Here is a 25,843-nt window from a genome sequence, read left to right on the forward strand (position 1 = left end):
TATTATTTCACTTCAACATTCCAAGAAAGGAAAAAAAAAGAGTGATAGCCGAGAGAGAGAGGGAGCCGAGAGGAAGTAGAAGGAAGTGGATTGCTACCATTTTTGTTCCTCCACCACCAAGTTCAATCCATTTGAGGTATAATCTCTACCCAATCTTCAAAGCATGAAGTTTTAACATATATCTCATTACACCTTTCATACATATTTCATACATGAATCTCCCACAAGTAATTCAACATATGAAACTAATCGAACACCGCCGTGGTTAATGGAAAACACGAAAGAACACAACTTTGTATGAGAACTTATCTTGCGGGTTGAATCGGGTTGGGTTGGAGTTGTTTCGGGCTTGTTCGGAGTGGTGACGGGGGGGAGGTCAGCCGGCAGTGGCTGGAACAGCAGCGTCACCAACGAGCAGCAGCGGCGGCCGGCGATAGCACGGAGGCAGCAGCGACAGCGTGGTGATGGCTGGACTTCCTCACTCCGATGGCGTGCGACGTCGTGAGGAAGGAAGACGCGACGGAGAGACGACGGGATTTGAGAGGGAGCGTCTGTTTTCTTTCTTCCGTCGACGGAAATTGCATCGGGTGATAGAGAAGAAGAGGAAGAAAAGAGAAAGAAGAAAAAGGGGGAAGAGAGAGAGTGAGGAGTGGGCCACTTTTGTTTTGTTTGAAATTGGGCCTTATAACTTAATTGGAAGTTTTGTTTTAGTTGGGCCCTCTTTTAATGTATTTGGGGCTTCTTAGTTAATTTGGAAATATAAGGTGGGGAAATGATTAAATGTTGGGCCGATAATTTAATCGTAAAGAATAATTTAATTTAATCATGGGAAATTTTAATTAATTTCTGGAATACTACAAATTATGAATAATTTCATCCCAAGTCCGGAATAAATTAAATGCGAAGGAAAATGGTTGCGATAAATTAATTATGCGTTTAATTAATTTTAGATATATATTTTGACGTCATGGAAAATACGAGGAGCCAACGGAGGAAAGAATGGGCGTAAGCGGCCGACCGACGTCGCATGTGATGCCTTGGACGGCCGCCGAATAATCTAAAATGCACGAAAACCGAGAAAATGAAATAAAAGACTTTAATTAGAGTGCATGCATTCTAAATGTCTTTGTTATGGAGATTGATGTGTAATTTATGTCTTTCCAAAAAGGTGGTTCGCACGCCCGCTAAAGTCGGGAACGAGAAGCTACTTAAGGAAATTCTAAGCTTTTGAGGTGGGCTCTATTACTTAAACTCTTTTATTTGCAATGATATGTATATGGTGAGATAAGGGTGGTTTAAATGTTATGTCATGCCGTATTTTATGTTTTGAAATTGCCTATCTGATTGTCTACTAGGATAATGTCCTACTAGACTTTGATGGTTAACGATTTCGGGTCTGACTAGGGAGTGAGTCCCTACTCAGACAAGTGCACTGATGGGGATCGTGAGCCGTCCTTTGGGTCGGCCGGTCCAGTGATCGAGTTTGTGGCCACATTCTCGTTTCACGTGATGGTTCAGATATGGTACAAGATGGAGGATGATGATGATATTTGTTTGCGCAGACACCTTTTTATGGAAATGATTCTTAGTGTTCTCGGCATTTTAAAGTAAAACCCGAGTTTCACTCAACGATGGCTTGACATAATTTTATTGATAAAATGGATTTTGGGCATGAGTTCACTGAGTGCATCAAGTACTCAGCCCCTGCATGTGTTTTCCCTATGTGCAGGTTGAGCGTTGACGAGGACGGAGGATGTTGAGCATTTGGACAAAGACTGTAATCAATAAATGTTCCGGTTGCTATCGTGTCTTCATACATAGTAGTAGCCAACTCTCAAATGCTTCCGCTACGCCATGTTTTAAAACTCTTATGTTTCTTTAGTCTGTTGGACTATTTTCATATAAACTTTGTTGCTTCGTGCTTTTCAGACTATGATTTGGTAATAAAGTTTCATCTTTTGATCTATATGTCGTACCCCTTGATTGTTTCCCCTTTCTTCCCCGCTTCTTAATTCCCCCATTAGTCGTGACCCACCGTGCTTTCTATCCTTAGGAAGTGCGGTCGTGACAGGGAGAGAGCAATAGCATTGGCCATATCTTGCTCTTCTCGATTCTACAAAATAATATTTGTAGTGAAATATCAAATAGAATTATGAACAATAACGTAATGTAATTCACAATTAATAATATTGGTAGATAATAAATATTAACATGTCACATATCCACGTTCCTTTGAAAAATCTCATCAATAATTGATTTTTGACTTTGCCTCTTCGACTTTCCTTTTCCATTATCAACACGGCCTTCTTGGGATGAAGACATCTTGATAGTAACAAATTATATAGTAGAAATATGGAATTATAGTATTTTTTTAGCAATTGAGAAAGACAACTTATAGAACTATAAAATAAGTATAACAATGCGTAATATAAGAGTTGCACCTGAATAATTAAAATGTAAGCACAATAGTACAAATGAGAAATGGGAGACAAAGAGAGAGAATTGGGAGATTGAAAAAGAAACTTTTGTTAACACAAGAATAGGAATGGGGTGAATATAAGTGGGGATAGAAGAGGGTATTTATAGATAAAAATGCGGGGCAAAATTGATCAATTTGAATTCAAAATCAGAATAAAAAAAATAAAATTTTGAAAAACTGCCAAATACGACGGAACCGGCGGTTAACCGTCGGTTTTGGTCAACAAATCGCCTGGAAAACCGCCTGACCACCTGCATGAACCATCGAATCGGTGCTGCAACGTGCCAGCCTTGTATTTCGTACCAAACCGTGAAATCACCGGTTCCGGTCAAAACCTGCCTGAAAAAGCTGATCCTTGGCTACCAAAAGCTGAACGCCTCGAACACCTCGCCAGAACCGTGAAACCGCCGGTTTGGTGGCGGTTTCGGTTCGTAAAATCTAGAACTGGAATCGGCCTGCAGTTCCAAATATGGCGGTTCCGGTTCAAGTAAAATGTCACGGTTCCGGTTCGGAACTGGAACCGGTGGTTACGATTTGACGATTAACCGCCAGAACTGAAAACCTTGGGCATCTCTATATACTCCTAATGTCCCAAGAAAGTTGAGTCATTTCTTTTTTGCACACGTTTTCAAAAATTGTACTGCCTCTATCATATATTACCTAAGTCACTTCTTTTTCGCACTCGTTTTGAAAAAAATATTCTCTATTTACTTTACTTTCTCTCTACTTTAACTATTTATTACTCCCTCTGCTCCATAGTAGTGGAGTCATTTTGTATTTTGGTACGTTTCATAGTAGCTGAATCATTTTCCTTTTAAGTAAAAGTCAACACATTTTTTCTCGTTTACTTTATTCTCTGTTCATCTCTTTACCTTTTTCATTTCCTACTTTATCCTTCTTTTACTTAACTCATTTAACACAATTTTTCTTAAATTGCATGCCGAAAAGAAACACCTCCATTATTATGATACAGAGAGAGTATCATTTTCCCAAGATGAGTGCAAAAAAGAAATGACTCAAGTAACGTGGGATAGAGAGATTAATAAATAGTTAAAATGGATAAATAGTAAAGTACAAGTGAGAATAATATAGAAAGTGGAAAGTAAGGTTCATTTACCAAAAATGAAAAGAAAAATACAAAATGGACAATATTTTGTTGACGGGCTGAAATGGTAAAAGTTGACAACATTTCATCATGGAGAGGGAGTACTAAATTTACTTTTTGACTAATGAAATGAAAGAAACGTCCTATTAGCATAGACTTAGAGCAATAAACCGGTGCATATTCATTGAAATAAACTAAATTAACCTGCGTGCTTCACTTTTGAAGGCATTAAGCAATTTGGAGATACGATATTAAAGTTTAGTTACCAATTGTACATAGCTATTTTCTTAATATGTAAATAATACCGGAGCTGAATATTTTACAACATAAGATAAAAAATTATAAAAATAATTAGTTGGGTATGGGGCGCCCTAAAGCCCGCCCTATACACCGCCACGTCAGCATTTTATCATCCTACCCTTCCACCTGCAGTGGGGCGCCCTATAAGCCACCCTAAGCATTTTCTTAATTTGAATATTTAAATAACTACGAAAATTGAAAAAAAACCTTCATTTCATTTAAAATTAATACATTACAATACGAATTAAAAAAATACGCATTCTCAACGACGGCGGTTACGGGCCCAAACTTTTTCAACCATGTCGTTCATGAGTTGAGCATAATCTTGTTGGTTTCGCATTGAGACCTGTCTAGACAGAACCTCATTGAAGCCCGTCGGTAATCCTCGAGCGTGGGGCGCGGTCGTCGTGCTAGAGCTAGATCCACCTTTATCATTGGCCCAATCAGTGACACTTCCACCTTCGTGTTCGACTATCATGTTGTGCAAGATTATGCACGCATACATGACATCGGCGATGACTTCCTTGAACCAGAGACGCGCCGACCCTTTCACTATTACCCACCGTGATTGGAGCACACCAAATGCCCGCTCCACATCCTTCTGCGCCGCCTCCTGCTTTTGCGTAAATAAAACTCTCTTCTCACCCATTGGGCAGCTGATCGTCTTCTGAAAAATAGGCCACCTTGGGTATATGCCATCGGCCAAGTAGTACCCCATGTGATATTGGCGCCAGTTGGCAGTGAACTCGATGGCCGGGCCGTTGTCATTGCATTGCTCGGTGAAGAGGGTAGATGAGTTGAGGACGTTGATGTCGTTGTTCGACCCCGCTACACCGAAGTAAGCATGCCAGATCCAGAGCCGATAGTCAGCGACGGCTTCGAGGATCATCGTCGGGTGGCTGCCATTGTATCCACTAGTAAATTGGCCTCTCCGCGCCCTCGGATAATTCTTCCACTCCCAGTGCATACAGTCGATGCTCCCTAGCATCCCAGGAAAGTCGTGCGCCATCTCGTGCATCTTCATCAGGCCCTGGCAATCCACAGCAGTCGGCTTTCGCAAATATGTGTCGTTGTAAGTCTCCACAACTCCCCTACAAAATCTCTTCAGGCACTTGCGGCCAGTTGTCTCCCTGACGTGAAGGTACTCGTCGAAAATGTCCGCCGTGGTGCCGTAGGCCAACTGCCGGAGTGCAACCGTGCACTTCTGCAACGGCATAAGTCCGGGTCTACCGAGGCCATCTTCCCGATACTGGAAGTATTCATCACGTGACTCCAACGTCTGGACAATGCTGAGAAAAAGATAACGATGCATTCTAAATCGGCGGTGAAAAACAGTCGGGCCCCACCGTGGTTGCTCGGCAAAATAGTCTGCAAATTGACGTTCGTGAGCTACGGCGTGTTCGCGGCGGATAAATGTCCGACGTCGAATAGGCCTGGGGATCTGCTCCGCCGCCGCCGCCGCCGCCTCCTCCTCTCGCTGCATTTCGGCTAAGCATCTGCCATTGCGTCATTGACGGCATTGAATAAGGCTCGCGTCAAGGTCCGACTAACGCCCTCCGAGGTACTCCACTCGTCGTCGTGGTTCATTTTTGTTTGTGAGAGACTATCGAAATATTCGTATGGAATGTGAGAGATGAGAGAAATATTCATATGAAAAATAGAATGACAAACGAGGTTTAAATAGACAATAATTCGAAGCAAAAAAACGAAAACGCGTTGCATCGTCCGCGCCATCGTCTGCGTCGCCCACAATGGGCGGACGATGCCCTATCATCCGCGTATCGTCCGCGAACGATCTAAAGGGGCGGACGATGCATCAGGGATCGTCCGCGCACCCACAGTGGGTGGACGATTGCGCGCCCAAGGCATCGGGCGGCCTATCGTCCGCCCAATTGCGGATGCTCTAATCACATTCGAGTTGTTGACCCGTTGGAATAGAGATCATCAATTTGTTTATAGCCCAGGGCGCGCCATCGTCCGCGATGCTCTAATCACATTCGAGTTGTTGACCCCGTTGGAATAGAGATCATCAATTTGTTTGTAGATAATTTTAATAAATGCAGTCAGGACATCAATTTACTGCAACACTAAAATTATAATTAAAATTTAAATTATCTATCATCAACACATTGATAAGATCCCATCATAGAGTAATAAAGTCTTCATCCAGTGTATATTAATCAAAATCTTGTATGATTTACATTTACCTATTCTTTTAGAAGAGATTCGTTATTTATTGTCATTGGGTAATATTATCTATAAATATACTTATCTTAATTTCACTATGACAAAATTCTAATGTTCTAGTACGTCTCTGGTGGATTAGTGATTACAAATAAAAAAAGAAGAATCCAAGTACATTTTAATATAAATGACTAACATTATTTAAAATGAGGTAACGGTATTATTTTCAAAATGAGGTAACGGTGCTGAGTTTCCTAAATAAAATAGTACCAAGATTCAATCTAGGATAGAGTTAGGGGTGTTCGGTTTGCAAGATTGTATCCGTGATTAAATTTGTAGTGTGTTTGGTTCATGAGATTCATTCTCATAACTCAATTCTAGATGGATAATCATGAGATAATTAGTCATAGCTAACCCCCTATGACTAAAATAATCTCACAACTCAATCCTAGATTGTATCTTGATATTATTTTATCTTGGCAACCGAATACCACCTTATGAGATTATTTTAGTCATAGGGGGTTAGCTGTAACGAATTATTTTATGATTATTCGTATATGATTAAATTATCTAATGAACCAAACACACTACATATATAATCTTGGGATACAATTTTGCAAACCGAACACCTGCTAGTTCACTAATTTACTACTATAATCCGTTTTGTTAAGTACTTAAATAATGCCATGTATACACTAAATTTTAGTGCTAAATGTGAATCAATAAATAGATAATTATTATTCATTAAAATAAATGTAGACAATATAAGGGTGTCACAATAGACTAGCCGCGTCAGCCGCCGTGTTACGCGGAGCAGCCGCGGCGTTCTATTGCAAGGCGGGCGACAGCCGCGGCAGACGGGGACAGTTGGGTATGCGGCGGAGGCGAGTGGCAGGCGGCGGGCGAGACGGCTGTGCCGCAACGGTCTATTGTGAGCCACGCAACCGTCGCGGAGGTATTTCTTTAATTTAATTTTTTATAAAATATCTATTACCAATTCATTTTTTTTATTTCATTCATTTCTATTTATTTTGGCCCAATTAGTTTTGGTCTAGTGCATTTAAAATATACCAACAATTAAGAAAAATGTAAGATGTGGCTGAGGCGACGTGGCTGAACAAATTTTATGTGGATGAAGCATGACTGTGATGACTAGCCGGAGAAATTTTTTTTGTGATTGAAATGTAGTCGCTCCACTCTTGTCTACACTCTAAGGTTGACCGACATATAGTTACAAATTTCAAAATCAAATAAACCAAAATCATTTATGGTCCTGAAATAAATGTACCATATTTAATTGACGGTATTTGACTCTTCAAAAGTAAATATTAATAGCATATAAGTTCAATTATCATATATACTCCCCTTGCCTTAAAAAAAATATACTAGTTATACTATTTTGAGTTGTCAAATGAAAACTAAATCTAAATATAGAAAGTTTTTAATCAATTGCACACCACTTATAACGTGGACAAACAATCAATCAAAACTACTTCTACTGCTTTTTCAATCTCTCTTTTTACCTTTTTTATATTTCTCTTAATTTATCAATTACACATTAAAATTTATGTTATTTTATAAGTTTATTTAAATTTTCAGGATGGATAAAATATACTACTCCTATCTATAAAAAATATGTGATGAATAATTAAATAACATGTGAAATCCACCTACAAAATTTATAAAAGTAGAATAAAATATTTATTATGGTCTAAATAAATGGTACTATAAAATTACAGGATATTTATTGGAGACGTGTGGAAGTTAAAAACATCTTCCTAATTATCTAATCACAACTTTAGAAACGGTGGATTTCTAACATTAGAAAAATAATATTAAATACGGTATCATGTACTCTTTCCGGTCATTATTAAATTGTCCATTTTGCTATTTTTATTTCGTTCATGCTCCCTCCGTCTATAAAAAATAAGACACATTGTGAATGACACGAATTTTAATATAGAATTGGTAAAGTAAGAGAGAAGGGAAAAAAGTAAGAGAAAAATAGTGTTAGTGGAATGTGGGGTCCATATTATTAGTAAGAGAGAAAGGGAAAAAAGTAAGAGAGAAATTATTGAACTTTCATTTTTTAAATGTGCTCTATTTTTCATGGACAATTAAAAATGATAAATGTACTCTATTTTTTTGTGGACGTAGAGAGTATTAATTATCTAGTTTCAGTTTTATTATATTGGTAGGTTGACTACAAAATCCATCAAATTATATACTTATAATTATTATAAAACTAATTACATGGAGTATAAAAATACGATCAATAGTCTACTAATTTTTCCTCTTAATTTTTATAAAATTAAACAATTTTTTTAAACCTACTCAGATAATAAATGGAACAATGAATGGTGTCATAAGATAATATATATAGGTGAATTCCAACATATATACTCTCTCCGTTCATGATTAAATATTTCATAGAGTATTTGATTGGTATGGATCTTAAGAAATTGTATAACTTTATAAATAAAATGGATAGAAAAAATTAATGGAACGTGGAACCTACTTTTATATTTTTATTTTATAATAAAATGCGATTATAATTAATCAATGGAATGTATGATCCACTTACCAAATACTGTAAAAGTTAAATGAAACGTTTTTATCATACGGACGAGAAAGGAAAAATGAGACAGTTCTTAGCGGATGAAAGAAGTATATGTTTAGTAAATAGGACATTTAATGAATAATAAAAATAAAAATCAAATTACAATCGGGACTGGATACCCGAAATCAGATTCGGGTCAGATATTGAATTTTGGGAATTTCGGGATCGGGTAACCGAAAATTTCTAATCGGATATCAGCGGGTACCCAATTTGACAGGCCTACTGAGGAATATTAATAGTAAGATATACTATACATCAATTAATTAATAAGTGCTCCCTCCATTTCAATTTTATTGAGTCAAAATATTTGGGTATAAAAATTAAGAAATTATATTAAAAATAGAATAAAAGAATAAAAAAAATAATAAAATATGTGATAAGATAAAGTAAGAGTAATTAAAAATTTTATATTTTATAAAAAAAATAGTCTAACTTAACTAAAATCCCAAAAAAGAATATGAGTGAGGTTTAGATATGATATACTAGGAATTACAATAATTGCTAGCATGTTGAGAAAGGGTGCTTTTGTCTGTGTGGGGGCCACAGACACCTCCATTTCGGACGGCGTTTGTTAAAAGGTTGGCGCCCCAAGGCATCTTACAACCGACAACTCACCGGTAATACTTAAATCTACACATACAAGCACCATTTATACGCATTTTTTACACAGACGAAAAATAAAAAATAAATTAATAATGTGTGAGGAAAGTACATTTGATAAAAAGCTATGAAATTCATATCCATCGGCAATCAACAATTATTGATATTTGCAAATGAATAAAAATGTGTGCAATTAGAGTAGAGGTAGCTATACAGGTATGCGAAAGGTTAATTAATTAAATGCGGCAAGGGATAAATTGGAAATAAAATTAATGTATTATTTGTGGAGAGAGAAAGGGTATTATTATACGGCGCGGGCATCATATAAAACGAGGAGTTTCAGTTTCTCTTGGAATGAGAGCTTAGCTCATTCTTCTATCTTCATCTTCATCATCATCTCTCTCTCTCATCTCTAGCAGCTATGGGTGGGGATAAAGCAATCAGTCTTGAAGAGATCAAGAATGAGACTGTTGATCTGGTATATATTCACTCATTTCTCCCTTCTTCTTTGTTTCATTTCAACAAGATCTGGTTTGCTTTTATCATTTTATTCATTTCCATGTTTTGCTTTAAGATTTTCACAATTAGATGGATGTTTTGCTTTGCTTTGCTTTGGTTTGTACACAATGCTGCCGTGCCATGATTATCATCATTCTTCAGTTAACCATCGTTTTCTGCTCTTCCACTTTTTCTGTCACATTTTTGTACTTTTTCTCACTCTCTGTCTCCCTCTCTCTCTCACACACACACAGAGTTGAGAGAAGAGGTTCAAAAAATAATTTCACTAACATGGGTATGCTACGGAAAATAAATATGTCAACTAAGTCTATCCTTATTATTTTTTATTATCCCAACGAATTTGAGTTGAGTTATTTTCTCTTTCAATAAAAATTAAGTATTCAATTCCACTTATTTTATCACATAACTTACTTTGTTGTGTCTTTATTTTTTTATTCATCTCTCCTGCTTATTAAAATTTTTGACACAATTTATAGAATGGAGGAAGTAGGGATAATTTAGGCTTTGTGTCTCCGATGATTTAGGCATGATAGAGCTAAACAATTCGACTATGTGAATATATTCTTATGCGAAAAAGCTTGTGCTAGCACATGTTGCTGTTGGAAGAGTTGGCCACTCCTTATCGGCCTAACAATTTTTATTTTTATTTTTTTTAATTTCTATTTTTGTTGTTGTCAGTAGCAAATACCGCTATTACTTAAATAAGTACAACTTTCTCTGTCCTGACCTCTTCCTTGCGCTATGCATCTTTATTTTGTGTGTTAAGTGGAGAAAATAAAGTAAAAGAAATGAAATAAAGTAGAGATAAAGAGATTTCTATTTTTAGTAATAAGTCATCTTGAGTGTGACAAACTAAAAAGAAAAATAGGTCTTTTTTAATGAAACGGAGAGTATTAGAAATTGATTATTTATGAAAGCTGGAACAGCTTTATTTTTCCTAATTCGATCCGTACACATGATAGTACTAATTCTTTTCCACATTTAAATAATGTTATAAATCTCTATTTTCAAATATAAACAATATATAAGAATTTACTTGTGAGTTTAATCATTAAGTTAATGTGAATGTATAGGGAATTTGCACAGGTAGTTTTTCCGTGGTACGTTTTGATTTTTTTTATAATCAACGGCTACGGGTATCTATCTTTTCATGAAACTGTAGTGCTCAGACAACAAATAGATTTGAATAAATAAATTTGATCCCACTTGGCACACTCCGTGATTTCTCTGAATGAGGGGCCCACTTGATAGGCTTAACCGCACTGCAATTGGTTGAGTGGGACCCATACTCACTCACTTGAGAAAGTCAATGTTGGATTGTTTGTTATGGGTCCACCATTTCTGTGACTCTGTATGCGCGTGCTTTACTAATAATCTCTTATTACTACAATTGAATTAATTTAGGACAATTGAATTGGTTCAATTTAAAAAGGTTTTAGTTTCTAAATTGTTTCAACGTTATGTGGCTTGACGAACTCCAATCTAGCTCTTTATGATTGTTGACATTAATGTATTTACTTTTGGAATTGTATGATTTTCTAATATCAAGCTTGTTCACCGATGTTGGATAGTTGCAACTTGAAAATACTCCCTCCATCCCATCTCAATTGATTAACTGATTTTCAGCGTGTGTTTGGAGAAATGACAATAAATAATTAAATTAGAGAGAAAGTAACGTAAGTAAGAGACTAATATAGATACGACTCTCTTCTATTTTATTCTCTTTCTTGCTTTACTTTTTTTCCACTTAACTACTCCCTCTGTCCCATTTAAGATGACCCTTTTCGTTTTTCACACATATTTTGGAAAAATCATAATAAATAGTTAAAGTGGAGTAAAAGTAAACTAAGAGAGAGAATAATGTAGATGAGAATCTCTTCTATATTATTCTCTCTCTTAATTTACTTTCCATTCAATTTAACTATTCATTATGATTTTTACAAAACACATGCGAAAAACGAAATGGGTCATCTTAACTGGGACGGAGGGAGTATTTATTATTATCTTCCCAAAACAACGGAAAAAAAGAAATCAATCACTTGAGCTGGGATACAGAGAGTATGCTATATAGTTATTAAGTTGAGTTGACTAAATATAATTGGTCATGATACCGCCTCCGTCCATTAATAAACTCACATTTTGCCATTACGATCCGTTTCACAATAAGAATCACGTTTATCTTTTACCAAAAATGTTAAGTAGGTCTTACCTTCCACTAACTCACTTCAATCACATTCTATTATAAAATGAATATAAAAAAGTGGATCTCATGTTCCACTAACTTTTTTAACCATCTATTATTTACATTTACCACACCAAATGTGACTAATATAGTGGGACAGAGGGAGTAATAATTGCTTACTTCACTCTTATGCATGATGCTATGCCATATTGTCAACTTTACATGTAGATATGAGAACCATCCATCCTTATAACTGAGCTCTTTCCCTCCATCAAATAACAGGAAAAAGTCCCAATTGAGGAAGTTTTTGAGCAACTGAAATGCACCAGGGAGGGACTTAGCTCCGATGAGGGGGCCAACAGACTTCAAATTTTCGGCCCCAATAAGTTGGAAGAGAAGAAGGTAAAACATCACACCACTTTCCTCCTCATTGATTGATGATTTATATACAATCTAGCAATGTATGGATAATGTGTTTTCTTGCAGGAAAGCAAATTTCTCAAGTTCCTTGGTTTCATGTGGAATCCACTCTCATGGGTCATGGAGGCAGCCGCAATTATGGCCATTGCTTTGGCCAATGGAGGCGGAAAGCCCCCGGATTGGCAGGATTTCGTTGGTATCGTTTGCCTGCTTGTTATCAACTCTACTATAAGTTTCATTGAAGAGAACAACGCCGGAAATGCTGCTGCAGCCCTTATGGCTGGTCTTGCTCCTAAAACAAAGGTATTTATAATGTTTGCAACCTAGAGGTGTGATCCGTTGCTAACTTTCTTAAGTCGCTAACTCTGGTAACTCATCAATCCAGTGTATTAAAAATGTCAACATAAACTTATTTGATATTTTAATACACCGTGTTGACATTGATATTTAAAATGCTAACACAGTATATCAAAATGTTGTGTTGATATTTTAATGTGATCGTGTTGACATTTTTAATACTTGCGTTGAAGAGTTAGTAAGTTAGCATTATAACGTTTCTTGTGACTAATCACAATGTTATGCAGGTTCTCAGGGATGGTCGATGGAGTGAGCAGGAAGCTGCGATTCTCGTACCTGGAGACATTATCAGCATTAAGCTCGGAGACATCGTCCCTGCTGATGCTCGTCTTCTCGAGGGCGATCCTTTAAAGATTGACCAGTCTGCCCTTACCGGAGAATCCCTGCCCGTGACCAAGAATGCGTACGATGAAGTTTTCTCTGGCTCGACTTGCAAACAAGGTGAACTAGAAGCAGTAGTCATTGCAACTGGTGTCCACACATTCTTCGGAAAGGCTGCACATCTTGTCGACAGCACCAACCAGGTCGGACACTTCCAGAAAGTGCTCACTGCGATCGGTAACTTCTGTATCTGCTCCATCGCTGTTGGTATGGCAGCCGAGATAATAGTGATGTACCCGATTCAGCACAGGCCGTACAGAAGTGGAATAGACAACCTCCTCGTTCTTTTGATCGGAGGCATTCCCATTGCTATGCCGACAGTCTTGTCTGTCACCATGGCTATCGGATCCCACCGGCTATCGCAGCAGGGCGCCATCACCAAGAGAATGACTGCTATTGAGGAAATGGCTGGAATGGATGTCTTGTGCAGTGACAAGACTGGAACGCTGACCCTAAACAAGTTGACCGTCGATAAATCCTTGATCGAGGTCTTTGCAAAGGGCGTGGATCCCGAGCACGTGCTACTCCTCGCTGCAAGGGCATCCAGAACCGAAAACCAAGATGCTATCGATGCTGCCATTGTTGGCACCCTCGCTGATCCGAAAGAGGTAACGTAATCCATCACTTACATACACGGAAACGAATAAAGATTTCTTAATTTACACGAACGTGATCATATTAGGCAAGAGCTGGTGTCAAAGAGGTTCACTTCTTGCCTTTCAACCCTGTCGATAAAAGGACTGCTTTGACTTACATAGACTCCGAAGGGAACTGGCACAGGGCTAGCAAGGGAGCCCCCGAACAGGTCTGCTCGATAATTCAGCGTTATTCATATCCGTTCCAATAACTTTGAAATGATTTATAATCGGTACTGATCGCTCTTTGATTTTCTTATACCAGATTTTGACACTATGCAACTGCAGAGAAGACTTAAAGAAAAAAGTCCACAGTGTTATCGATAAATTCGCTGAGCGTGGGCTTCGGTCTTTGGCTGTCGCCAGACAGGTTCGAGATAAACAGGATTGTTCAGACTTTCCTCTTCGTCGTCAGCTTTCTTGGTTCCTCAATATTGTCTCATGTATTTCAGGAGGTTCCAGAAAAGTCCAAGGATTCCCCTGGTGGACCGTGGCAGTTTATTGGGCTCTTATCGCTTTTTGATCCTCCGAGACACGATAGTGCTGAGACCATCCGCAGAGCTCTAAACCTCGGTGTCAATGTCAAAATGATCACTGGTTAGTGGAGTTGGTGGCCTTCAAACTACTAAAGCTCGTCCCGTTCATTAATTTTTATTTTTCGAATTCTAGGTGATCAACTTGCCATTGGTAAGGAGACTGGCCGTAGGCTCGGTATGGGAGTAAATATGTACCCGTCCGCTTCTTTACTCGGTAATCACAAGGATGAGTCGATAGCCGGCCTTCCTGTTGAAGAACTGATTGAGAAGGCAGATGGTTTTGCCGGGGTGTTTCCAGGTACGGTTCCTCCCATTTATCTACTATACATCATAAGTTTTCGAGTATTTTCAATTCACTTTCTTTCTCGTTTCCACGCAGAGCACAAATACGAAATCGTGAAGAAGCTGCAGGAGAGGAAGCACATTGTTGGAATGACGGGCGATGGTGTCAACGATGCCCCTGCTCTTAAAAAGGCAGATATCGGAATTGCTGTTGCAGACGCTACTGATGCTGCGAGAAGTGCATCTGACATCGTGCTAACAGAACCCGGACTTAGCGTTATCATTAGTGCAGTGCTGACCAGCAGAGCTATATTCCAGAGAATGAAGAACTATACAGTGAGTTTTTATTTTTTGTATATCGTCTGCGTTTTCGCTACATTTTTAAGTTGAGCCGTGATTAAGGCTTTACGTTTTTTGCTTGCCAGATATACGCAGTGTCCATCACCATCCGTATCGTGGTAAGTAGATAAATCAATCAAAAATGGTTTCGCCTTCATTCGTTGCAGATATTGATTCCTCGTTAATTCTTTCTTCTTCCTTTGCAGTTCGGCTTCATGTTCATTGCATTGATTTGGAAGTTTGATTTCTCCCCCTTCATGGTTTTGATCATTGCCATTCTGAATGATGGTAAGATTCAATCCATTTCACACTTGAAGTTCCCACTTTTCGTATTTTCAAACTTATTGTGATTCGCATCAATTCAGGTACGATTATGACCATCTCTAAGGATAGAGTGAAGCCATCTCCATTGCCTGATAGCTGGAAGTTGAAAGAGATTTTCGCTACTGGCGTCGTTCTTGGAGGCTATCTCGCTCTAATGACCGTCATTTTCTTCTGGCTGATCCACGAAACCGACTTTTTCCCTGTAAGTATACACTGAGGAACTAGTTTTATTCCGTACTATTTTTTTTTCTCTTCTCTTTACGAACCATAATTTTTGCAGGACAAATTTGGAGTTAGAAGTATCAGAGATAACGAGGACGAAATGATGGCCGCTCTATACTTGCAAGTGAGTATTGTCAGCCAAGCCCTTATCTTCGTGACCAGATCTCGCAGCTGGTCATTCGTGGAACGCCCTGGACTTCTACTCTTGGTTGCTTTCGCGATCGCTCAACTGGTAAAATACGTAAACCTTTCTCATCCAAGAGTTGCATCTTCTCTTATCATTCCTCTAATAACTTTGGTTTTATTTGTTTTCCCAGATTGCCACTCTGCTAGCTGTGTATGCCAACTGGAGTTTCGCAAGAATTCACGGCTGTGGCTGGGGATGGGCCGGTGTTATCTGGATTTACAGCATCGTCTTTTATCTGCCCCTCGACTTGATGAAGTTCGCCATCCGTTACATCTTGAGTGGAAAGGCGTGGCAAAACCTGTATGACAACAAGGTATGTATACATTTCTTGTAAAATATCGTACCGAGAACGTCATACTGCATACTGTGCCGAAAACTGCGGTATAGAAAAAATATCATAATGCCAAATTTTCGGTATGCCGCAATCCAGTATACCGAAAATTCATTATTGTTAATTTTTGATACGGTTACCTTACTGTTCTTGCGATATATCGAAGTACAGTAATAACATTATGCAAAAAAATCAATTTTATACACAATATTTAAAAGTAGGATTTTCAGAAATTTTTTCTTTTTAGTTCTATTTTATATAAATATATTAAATATAATGTTTCAACATATACCGGTTTTTTGGTATGCACCAAGGGTTGGTATACTGCCTTATAGGAAAATTGATACTGTTAGAAAAATCGGTTTCGGTACAGTAAGTGCGGTATTTTGATAATTTTCCGTACCCCTAAGAGTACAATGGTTTTTAGTGCAAAAGGTGAATGACATTTAATCTCTCTTTAAATCAGACTGCTTTCACAACCAAGAAAGACTATGGAAAAGAAGAGAGAGAAGCTCAATGGGCTCATGCTCAAAGGACTCTGCATGGACTTCAAAACCCAGAAGCTGACACTGTCTTCAACGAGAAGAGCAGCTATCGCGAACTGTCAGAAATCGCAGAACAAGCTAAAAGGAGAGCTGAGATCGCAAGGTACGACCTCAACTTTTCGTTGAATGCAATTATTATGACTTTGGTTTTGTGTCCGCTAACTTGTACTATTCCACAGGCTACGCGAGCTGCACACGCTCAAGGGGCATGTTGAGTCTGTTGTGAAGCTAAAGGGGCTCGACATCGAGACAATCCAACAACATTACACCGTGTAACGGAATCTCTGAGAGGAGCTGTTCTGGGAACGAGAATATATTCGAAGAACAACAGAATACGATTTAGATAAAACTGTTCTGAAGAGGAACGAGACAGTTGTGACATGCATGATTCCTCGTTATTTATTCGGTTTCTTGTTTCTTAATGTAATGTCTCAAGTCAAGGTGCCCTAGAATGGGCTGATCTTTGACTCTTTTATGAGTACAATGGCATGCATCTCCCTGTTATACAGTTTTCACAACTCAATCTTGTATTTTTACATCTTTTTCATATGTTCCCTGTTATTTATAATGGCTCGTCACTCAGAGATATATGTGATTGTAAAGAAAACAAATGTTTCATGGTGTAAGATTCAAGAATGTTGATATACAACTCTTTGGAACACAGTTAAATTCTTTGATCTAGCTATCTTCAAGAGAAGGTGTGAATATAGTTCAAATTTGTCTTGTCTTATCCTCTACTGTGTCACCTTGACTTGTCATCCCATAAACTATAGTACCAAGTAAATCTTAATACAAAAATGACAAGCATCATTCTCACTTCTTCCTGTTAACATGGTGATCCAAACTGATGTTGCTAAAGAGAAGCCAGCTAAGGGAAGTTGTGATGCTACATATCCAATGCCAAAGATAATATCTAGTTGTGCCACGTTGGAGCCGAGGCTAGCTGCTCCTACATGGAAGGAAGTGCTGTTTGGTGGCATCGGCTGATTGGTCCAGGTACAAGCTTTATCGCAGCACCTGGAAAAGGATGGACCACACCTTATTCTCTTAATGAACATTGTCATGTAGTTCAGATTTTACAGCTTGTTTTGTCAGGGACTTAGGGTTTGAACCAATGTTCTAGGTTGTTCTCTAGCATAGTATATATAGAGACAAAAGTGTAACAGTCGTTTTTTTTCAATGAAAGCTTAATGCAAAAACTCTCTTCTTCCTCAAGTTACAATGTCTTCTTTTACATCTTGCTGCACATTATGTTCTTTGGCCATTCTTGTCATGGTATCAGAGCCTAGGCTCTGATCCTAGGCCACCCCTTTCCTATCTTTTCTTTTGCTTCTTCATATCAATGGCAGAATCCCATAGCTCAAGTGAGCATGATAATGAATACTCTGCCTCACCAAACTATAGCCTATTTGCAAATCAAACTTTCCCACAAAATACATCAGTCTCTATCAAGCTCACTGAGGATAACTATCTCATATGGAAACAACATGTATTATCAGCTGTGAGAGGGTATGGCCTTGAAGGGTTTCTGACCGGAGAGCAGATCCCTCCACCACGAGTCATTACCTCAACAAACTCCACTCAAGAAAGAGTGAATCCAGATTATTTAAACTGGAATATGCAGGACCAGAGGATAGCTTACTGGATCCAATCTTCACTTTCAGAAAGCATCATGATTTTGGTTGTGGGACTAAGCACCAGCCAGGAGATATGGGAGGCCATAGAAACGAGTTTTGCCCATCAATCAAAGGCAAAAGTGATGCAGTATCGGCTGCAGCTTCAATCCATAAGAAAGGAATCACTCTCAATGAGAGCATACTTGAACAAAGTAAAAAGTAGTTGTGATTTGTTGGGAGCAGCAGGCTGCAAAGTTTCTGAAGGAGATCAAATCTTGCACATTCTTGCTGGATTGGGAGCTGATTACAACCCAGCTGTAGTCACAATCACTTCAAAGTCAGAAGAAATGACTGTGCGAGAAGTTTCTGCACTTTTGACGAGCTTTGAGACAAGGCTAGATTCAGCTGTGAAGAATAGCTCAATCAACACAGAAGGCTCCATCCCAACTGCAAATTTTGTACAAGCTGAAAATCAAAGGATCAACTCAAACAGCAACTTCAGAAATGACAGCAGCAAAAACTATAGAGGAGATGGAGGCAGATCCTTCAACTTCAGGGGAAGAGGTGGCAGATCAGGTGGCAGAGGAGGAAGATCTGGTGGCAAAATCATCTGCCAACTTTGCCAAAAGCCAGGCCATGGTGCTGATAAATGTTGGCATCGTTTTGAGCAAAACTTTGTGCCAACTCCTCCTCAAGTGAGAAATCCAAATTTGCAAGGCCAAGGAGGGTTCAATCGGATGAATCATATTGCTAATGTTGTCCAAGCCAGGAACCATAATGTTATTCAACACACTGCTTCACCTCAGTATACTCCATCAGAATATAATGTTGATGCCTCCTCATCCACATCTTGGTACCCGGATTCTGGGGCAACTAATCATATCTCTAATGATTTTGGAAATCTCAACTCAGCCTCTGAGTACAATGGAGGTAAACTTCTTCATCTTGGTGATGGTAAAGGCATTAAGATTAAACATGTTGGTAATTCTGTTTTCAAGCCAAACTCTAACCCTTTATCCAAATCTCTTTTTATTAATAATCTGCTTCATGTTCCCCAAATATCTAGAAATCTTCTTAGTGTCTCCCAATTTGCTAAAGACAATGGAGTGTTTTTTGAATTTCATCCTACATTTTGTTTTGTGAGGGACCAGGGCACCAAGGAAATCATTCTCAAGGGAACTCTTGACCATGGACTTTACCATTTCTTCCTGCATAAATATACTTCCAACACCAAGACATCCAGACCAGATGATCTTTTCTCCTTTCATAAGAGCAAGTGCAGTGTCCCTGCTACCAGCTCAAAGTCTTTAGATGTTCCTGTTTGTTCAGCTTCTACTTTACCTTCCTCTAATTCAGTCGTAGTTAGCCTAGATTTGTGGCACAAGCGCCTAGGCCATTGTGCATTTGAAACTGTCAAGAAAGCTTTACTGCACTGTAATATTCCCTATAATTCAATAAAATCAAATTCTCTATGCATATCTTGTTGTGTTGCTAAGGCTCACAGATTACCTTATGAAGCTTCTGTTACAGTTTGCAATAATCCATTAGAACTAGTGCATAGTGATTTGTGGGGTCCATCACCTGTACTTTCAAGAAATGGTTTCAAGTACTATGTAACCTTTATTGATCACTATAGCCGTTTTACTTGGCTTTTTCTCCTAAAATCCAAAAGTGATGTCTACTCTGCCTTCAAGCAATTCAAATCTCTTGCTGAAAATCAGCTCAATGTTAAAATCAAAACCTTGCAAAGTGATTGGGGAGGTGAGTTTCAAGGTCTCTCCACTCTCTTGCAAGAATTTGGTATTGCACATAGAGTCTCATGTCCCCATACCCCTCAACAAAATGGATTGGCCGAGAGAAAGCATAGACACATTATAGAAATGGCTTTAGCTATGCTTTCTCAATCTGGTTTAACCTACAAATTTTGGGATGATGCTGTAGTCACTGCATCCTACATCATCAATAGAATTCCTACCTCACTTCTGTAGAATATCTCTCCTCTTGAAAAGCTGTTGAAAACAAAACCAAATTATCTAGAGTTCAAGCCTTTTGGCTGCCTATGTTACCCACTTTTGAGGCCTTATAATAAACATAAGCTTGAACCTAGATCCTTTCCATCCACCTTTCTTGGATACAGTAACACTCATAAAGGATACAAAGCCTTGCTGCCATCTGGAAAGCTCATCATAACTCGAGATATTGTTTTTGATGAACTATCATTCTCACATCTTCCTAAGTCAGTGACTACTAATGCTCAAGCTACTTCATCTCATGCATTCTCCCCTCCTCTTTCCCCAGTCCCACCTCAAGTTTTCCCTTCACATCCCTCTCAACCTGCTTCTCCATGCTCTCGACATGCTCATGTCAATTCTCCTACTTCTCAGTCACCTTCACCAGCTGAATTTATTGATGCTGATTTTTCTTCTCCTCAAAATTCTCCTACTGCTCCAGTCCTTCCTGCTGATGGTAACTCATCTTCTCCCCATAATTCTCCTCCAGCAATATCTGCTCCATCTGGTCATCATCACTCTCACAACTCATCTTCTTCCACTCAACCAATCAATACATCTACTCATTCATCTTCTCAGTTACCAGCTGTTGATGTTTCTGCCAAACCATCTCACCAAATGACAACTCGGGGTAAAGCTGGCATTTTTAAGCCTAAAGTGTTCACTATTTCTCTTGATTGTATACCTAGATCCGCTCTTGAGGCCTTGTTGATTCCTATTTGGAAAGCAGCCATGTTAGAGGAATTTTTGGCTCTGTTGCGAAACAGTACTTGGATTCTGACCAAGCTGCCTCCAGGCAAGAATTTAATTGGTAACACTTGGGTTTTTAGACTGAAGAAACATGCTGATGGCAGTATTGCTAGACACAAAGCGAGATTAGTGGCACAAGGCTTCTCACAGGAACCTGGTTTTGACTTTGGTGAAACATTTAGTCCGGTGGTCAAGCCTACTACTATCAGGTTAATTCTTTCTATTGCTATCTCTCTTGGCTGGAGCATTTCACATCTTGATGTGAATAATGCTTTTCTACATGGTGATTTGGAAGAGGACATTTACATGAGACAACCTATAGGTTTTGAGCAAGGTGACCCCTCTCTTGTCTGCAAACTTAACAAGGCATTATATGGCTTAAAACAGGCTTCCAGATCTTGGTTCCTAACTATTCAGTCTGTACTTTTATCTCTTGGTTTCTCCCAATCCAAAGCAGATACTTCCCTATTTTTCATGATTTCTGGCAAGGAGACGGTCTATCTACTTATCTATGTTGATGACATGCTCATCACTGGTTCCTCCAATATTGTTGTCAAAGATGTCATTTCAAAGCTCAGCCATCATTTTTCTTTAAAGGATCTAGGGGAAGTGAGGCATTTCCTTGGAGTTGAAGTCACTCACACAGCACAAGGCATTCATCTTTGCCAAGCAGCCTACATTAAGGAGCTCTTGAACAAGGTACAAATGCAAGACTGCAAGCCCTATCCTACTCCTATGTTGAGTAATCTCAAGTTGTCCAAAGATGATGGAGATCCTTTTATGGATGGCAAGCTTTACAGAAGCACTGTTGGAGCACTTCAATATGCTACAATTACCAGACCAGAAATCAGTTTTTGTGTTAATAAGGTGAGTCAGTTTATGGCTGCACCTCTTGATTCACATTGGAAAGCAGTAAAAAGGATTTTGAGATATTTAGCAGGTTCTGTGGATTATGGCCTACATATGCAAAAGTCAGATTTCACTCTAACTGCCTTTTCAGACTCCGATTGGGCAGCTGATCTTGATGATAGAAGGTCAATCACTGGCTACTGTGTATACTTTGGGAAGAATTTAATATCTTGGTCTTCTAAAAAACAGGCTATTGTTTCGAGATCAAGCACAGAGGCTGAATATAGGAGTCTTGCTCAAGCTGTTTGTGAAGTTGGTTGGGTAACATCTTTACTTAATGAGTTGAAAGTGGATTGTGGAAAGACTCCAGTTGTTTGGGTTGATAACATGAGCACAATCGCCTTAGCAAGCAATCCTGTGCTGCATGCACGCACCAAACATATAGAGATAGATGCACACTTCATAAGAGACAAGGTAAAAGAAAAGAAAATTGAGTTGAGGTATGTCCCTTCTACTGATCAGATTGCAGACCTCTTGACCAAGCCTTTAGGCTACCAATTCTTCTCCCGACTTCGAAACAAGCTTGGCATTTGTTCTATGTCTGGGATCGAATTGAGGGGAAGTGTTAACATGGTGATCCAAACTGATGTTGCTAAAGAGAAGCCAGCTAAGGGAAGTTGTGATGCTACATATCCAATGCCAAAGATAATATCTAGTTGTGCCACGTTGGAGCCGAGGCTAGCTGCTCCTACATGGAAGGAAGTGCTGTTTGGTGGCATCGGCTGATTGGTCCAGGTACAAGCTTTATCGCAGCACCTGGAAAAGGATGGACCACACCTTATTCTCTTAATGAACATTGTCATGTAGTTCAGATTTTACAGCTTGTTTTGTCAGGGACTTAGGGTTTGAACCAATGTTCTAGGTTGTTCTCTAGCATAGTATATATAGAGACAAAAGTGTAACAGTCGTTTTTTTTCAATGAAAACTTAATGCAAAAACTCTCTTCTTCCTCAAGTTACAATGTCTTCTTTTACATCTTGCTGCACATTATGTTCTTTGGCCATTCTTGTCACTTCCAAGTTGAGAATGGTAAAATTTATACATTCTAATACTTGTGCCGGATTAGAGATTGGTAAAAAAATTTAAACTCCAAAATATAAACAAAATATACAAGTAAAGTTTGGTCGGAAGCTAGGCTAGGCCACTAACCCTGCTGCCACTACCAATCTTGGTAGCGGTGGGATCAACAAATCTATGTGTCAATATCCATGCCACCACAGCGACTAAGGCCATCTCGGTCAACTTGTTCTCTCTTTTCTTGCAACGTATCATCACATGTAAAAACTTATTGCCCTGAATAAGCAAAACACATCTAGAAGTCGTTGTATTCATATATTTTATTTTATTAGATCCTACCGTATTTTTTGTTTCATTGGATCTTTGTACTAATGCATTTCATTAGGTCATTTTAGGTTCATTAGGCCATCCACAATAGGAATAGCCCACGAATAGCCCAGCCATAGCCTAGCCACAAACTCCTCCTGCCACATCATCAACACTAAAAATCCTCCTGCTACATCATCAAAACAAGCAAATAGCTCAGTCATAGCCTAACCACATCACTCAAAATTATATAAAACAAATAATTAGCAATCACACAAAATACGGAATTAAATTTACGACACAGATACGAGAAAATTCAATAATATTATTAAAATTTAAAAAGTATATTAATTAAAAAAAATTACATAATTTTAAAAAAAACTAACGCCGTGCAGTCCTCCGCGCCATAACTCTTCAATTAAATCCTTTTAGAGTCGAATATGAGCCTCCGTTTGGCGCATGTCGGCATGTGCTTGGAGGCGGCCGGCTTCATCGTGAGGTACCCCACTCCGTACGTTGGGGGCGGCCACGCCGTGGCTTGGACCGGCTTCATTTCGTCGTTGGTCCAACTAGTCAGTTGTACACCTTCATTTTCGACAATCATGTTGTGCATGATAATACAGGCGTACATTATATCAGCAATGCAGTCGACATGCCACAAACGCGTTGGACCCCTAACTGACGTGCAAAGCGCGTATATATAGTGTTTCGAAAATAAAAAAAAATTAAAAAATCGGCTAGGCGATGAGCTAGGCGATCCGGACGCTGCAATAGCGCCGAGCGGATCGCCCAGCGCCCCGAAATCGCCTAGCGCTAGGCGATTTTTTAATCCGAAATTGGCTAGGCGGTTGCAATGGACCGCCTAGCGCCGGCGCTCGGCTAGGCGGTGCGCTAGGCGCCATTGCGGATGGCCTTAGGTCCTTAGTACTAATGCACTTTTACTTAAGAAATTCTTTGATTGAATTGATATTTAACAGATTTCATATGTTAATTACTTCATCTCATTCAAGATGTTCACCTTTACTTTATAGTTCGTCTCACTTAAGATGTTCACTTTCTATATTTGGAAATAAATCCATCTCTCCTCTCCCATCATTTAAATATTTAACTACTTTTTTCTCTCTACTTACTCCACCTAACAACTTCTCCTAAAATTCCGTGTCAATCAAGAATGTGAACATCTTGAGTGAGACGGATGGAGTAATTCTTTTGTGTTAATAAAATATTTTTATTTTTAATTTTTTTCTTATTAATTTTGCAATTAATTCATTTGTAATATCAACTCAAGAATTATTTAAAAAATCATAAATCTATAATTTAACACTCTCTCCATACCCAAAGAATATGCACTTTGGGTTCGCATGTATTTTAATGTAAAATTGGTAAAGTAATAGAGAGGTAGAGAGAAAGTAATTAAAGTATTGTTAGTGGAGAATAAGTCTCACCTTATTAGAGAGAAGAGACTTTCCAAAATTAGAAAATACATATTCTTATGAGAAAAAGAAAAAAAAATGCATATTCTTATGTGACGGAGGAAGTAACAAGCTACTATATCAATTAAGTTGTTGGGCTAGAGTATAAATAATGGCATTTTGGCGGATGAAATAGAAGAAAGAGGATAGGAGTCTTGGGCTGGAACTTTATAAATTTTTTGGGCTAGCTGGTTCTATTTACAATTGAGTGAAGTATTTGTTGGTTTAATTAACGTGATTGACATCAGAAAAATATGGTCAATTAGGATACGTGAAGTGCGTCAGGGGTATGTTCAAATCAAACAGGTCCAGAGGATTCATCAAACCGCAGCAGGGTCTAGCAGATCGCAAATCTATCTGAATTAGTCGTTGGGTGCACTTTTTACCGCTTCAAAACCTTAACCCATCATACTATTGGTTAGTATATGGAAGTAAGAATCGATCCCACAGAGATGGAGGAGTTAGCAAGTATTCAGAGAATTTGGAAGGGGGTCGGCTGCTGCCACGCAACATAGTGGGTTAAGTTTGAAAACTCCTAGGCTAGGCAGAATTGAAAAGTAAATTTAGCTAACTGACCTAGCACATAAGAAACAGTACGACATGTTCATGAGCATCCAAGTAAACAACGACCTACTCTAAAGTAGCAACATAAAACTTTTGCAGCAAGAAAATCATTTTTTAGAGCTTCCCGGAATAGCCAAACAAGCTGAAAAAGCAAGTGGGGACCAATTTCTTTAACTATGCTATAGCAGAAAAAAGCTATGAAAAAGGTGGAAAGGTATAAGCAAAACAGATATGATTCTAACTACTAACAAACTCCACCTTCTTTACTAATTCAACACAAGAACAAGTAAAACAGAGCATCAAAACAGAGAAGAGAACAGATCAAACTCGGATCCAGACTCAAACATGAGGAACAAGCACGAAACGATCAAATCTAAACTACTTGACTCAACAGAATTGAAAATGAACAGTAACCAGCAAGCCATGCAGAAATCAGAATAACACGTCCCAAGTCCACAACTCCAAACAACAATCCCACTCCGATTCAACCTGATCTCATCTCAACTACGTTCAGATCCATAACTCCTCAATTTAGATCCACCAAATTCAACAACAATTCAACTTCGATTCTACCGATCCCAATTCCAAATCAACATCAATTGCGAAAAGCATCCAAATCAGTAAAAACCAACATCAAACATCAAAACCAGAA

At 38.6% G+C, this 25,843-nt stretch overlaps 1 protein-coding gene and 1 pseudogene across 2 annotated transcripts; both read left to right on the forward strand.

The window, feature by feature from the left end:
* Positions 1-9,618: 9,618 nt before the first annotated feature.
* On the forward strand, positions 9,619-17,220 carry LOC121751170 (plasma membrane ATPase 4). Of its 2 annotated transcripts, XM_042145888.1 has the most exons (16): positions 9,619-9,766; positions 12,272-12,391; positions 12,476-12,712; positions 12,994-13,755; positions 13,830-13,952; positions 14,048-14,152; positions 14,235-14,379; positions 14,452-14,616; positions 14,698-14,936; positions 15,026-15,058; positions 15,146-15,227; positions 15,305-15,465; positions 15,544-15,717; positions 15,803-15,985; positions 16,470-16,651; positions 16,728-17,220. In XM_042145888.1, the coding sequence occupies exons 1-16, from the start codon at positions 9,710-9,712 to the stop codon at positions 16,822-16,824; spliced, it is 2,865 nt and encodes a 954-aa protein (XP_042001822.1). In that variant the 5' UTR covers positions 9,619-9,709; the 3' UTR covers positions 16,825-17,220. The 2 variants fall into 2 exon arrangements, with proteins under 2 accessions (XP_042001822.1, XP_042001821.1); XM_042145887.1 differs by having other exon boundaries at positions 14,452-14,936.
* Positions 17,221-18,419: 1,199 nt separating this feature from the next.
* LOC121753483 lies at positions 18,420-18,554 on the forward strand (annotated as a pseudogene).
* The last annotated feature ends 7,289 nt before the right edge of the window (positions 18,555-25,843 follow it).

Source organism: Salvia splendens, chromosome 10 (assembly GCF_004379255.2).
Source record: "Salvia splendens isolate huo1 chromosome 10, SspV2, whole genome shotgun sequence".
NCBI classification, from domain to species: Eukaryota; Viridiplantae; Streptophyta; class Magnoliopsida; order Lamiales; family Lamiaceae; genus Salvia; species Salvia splendens.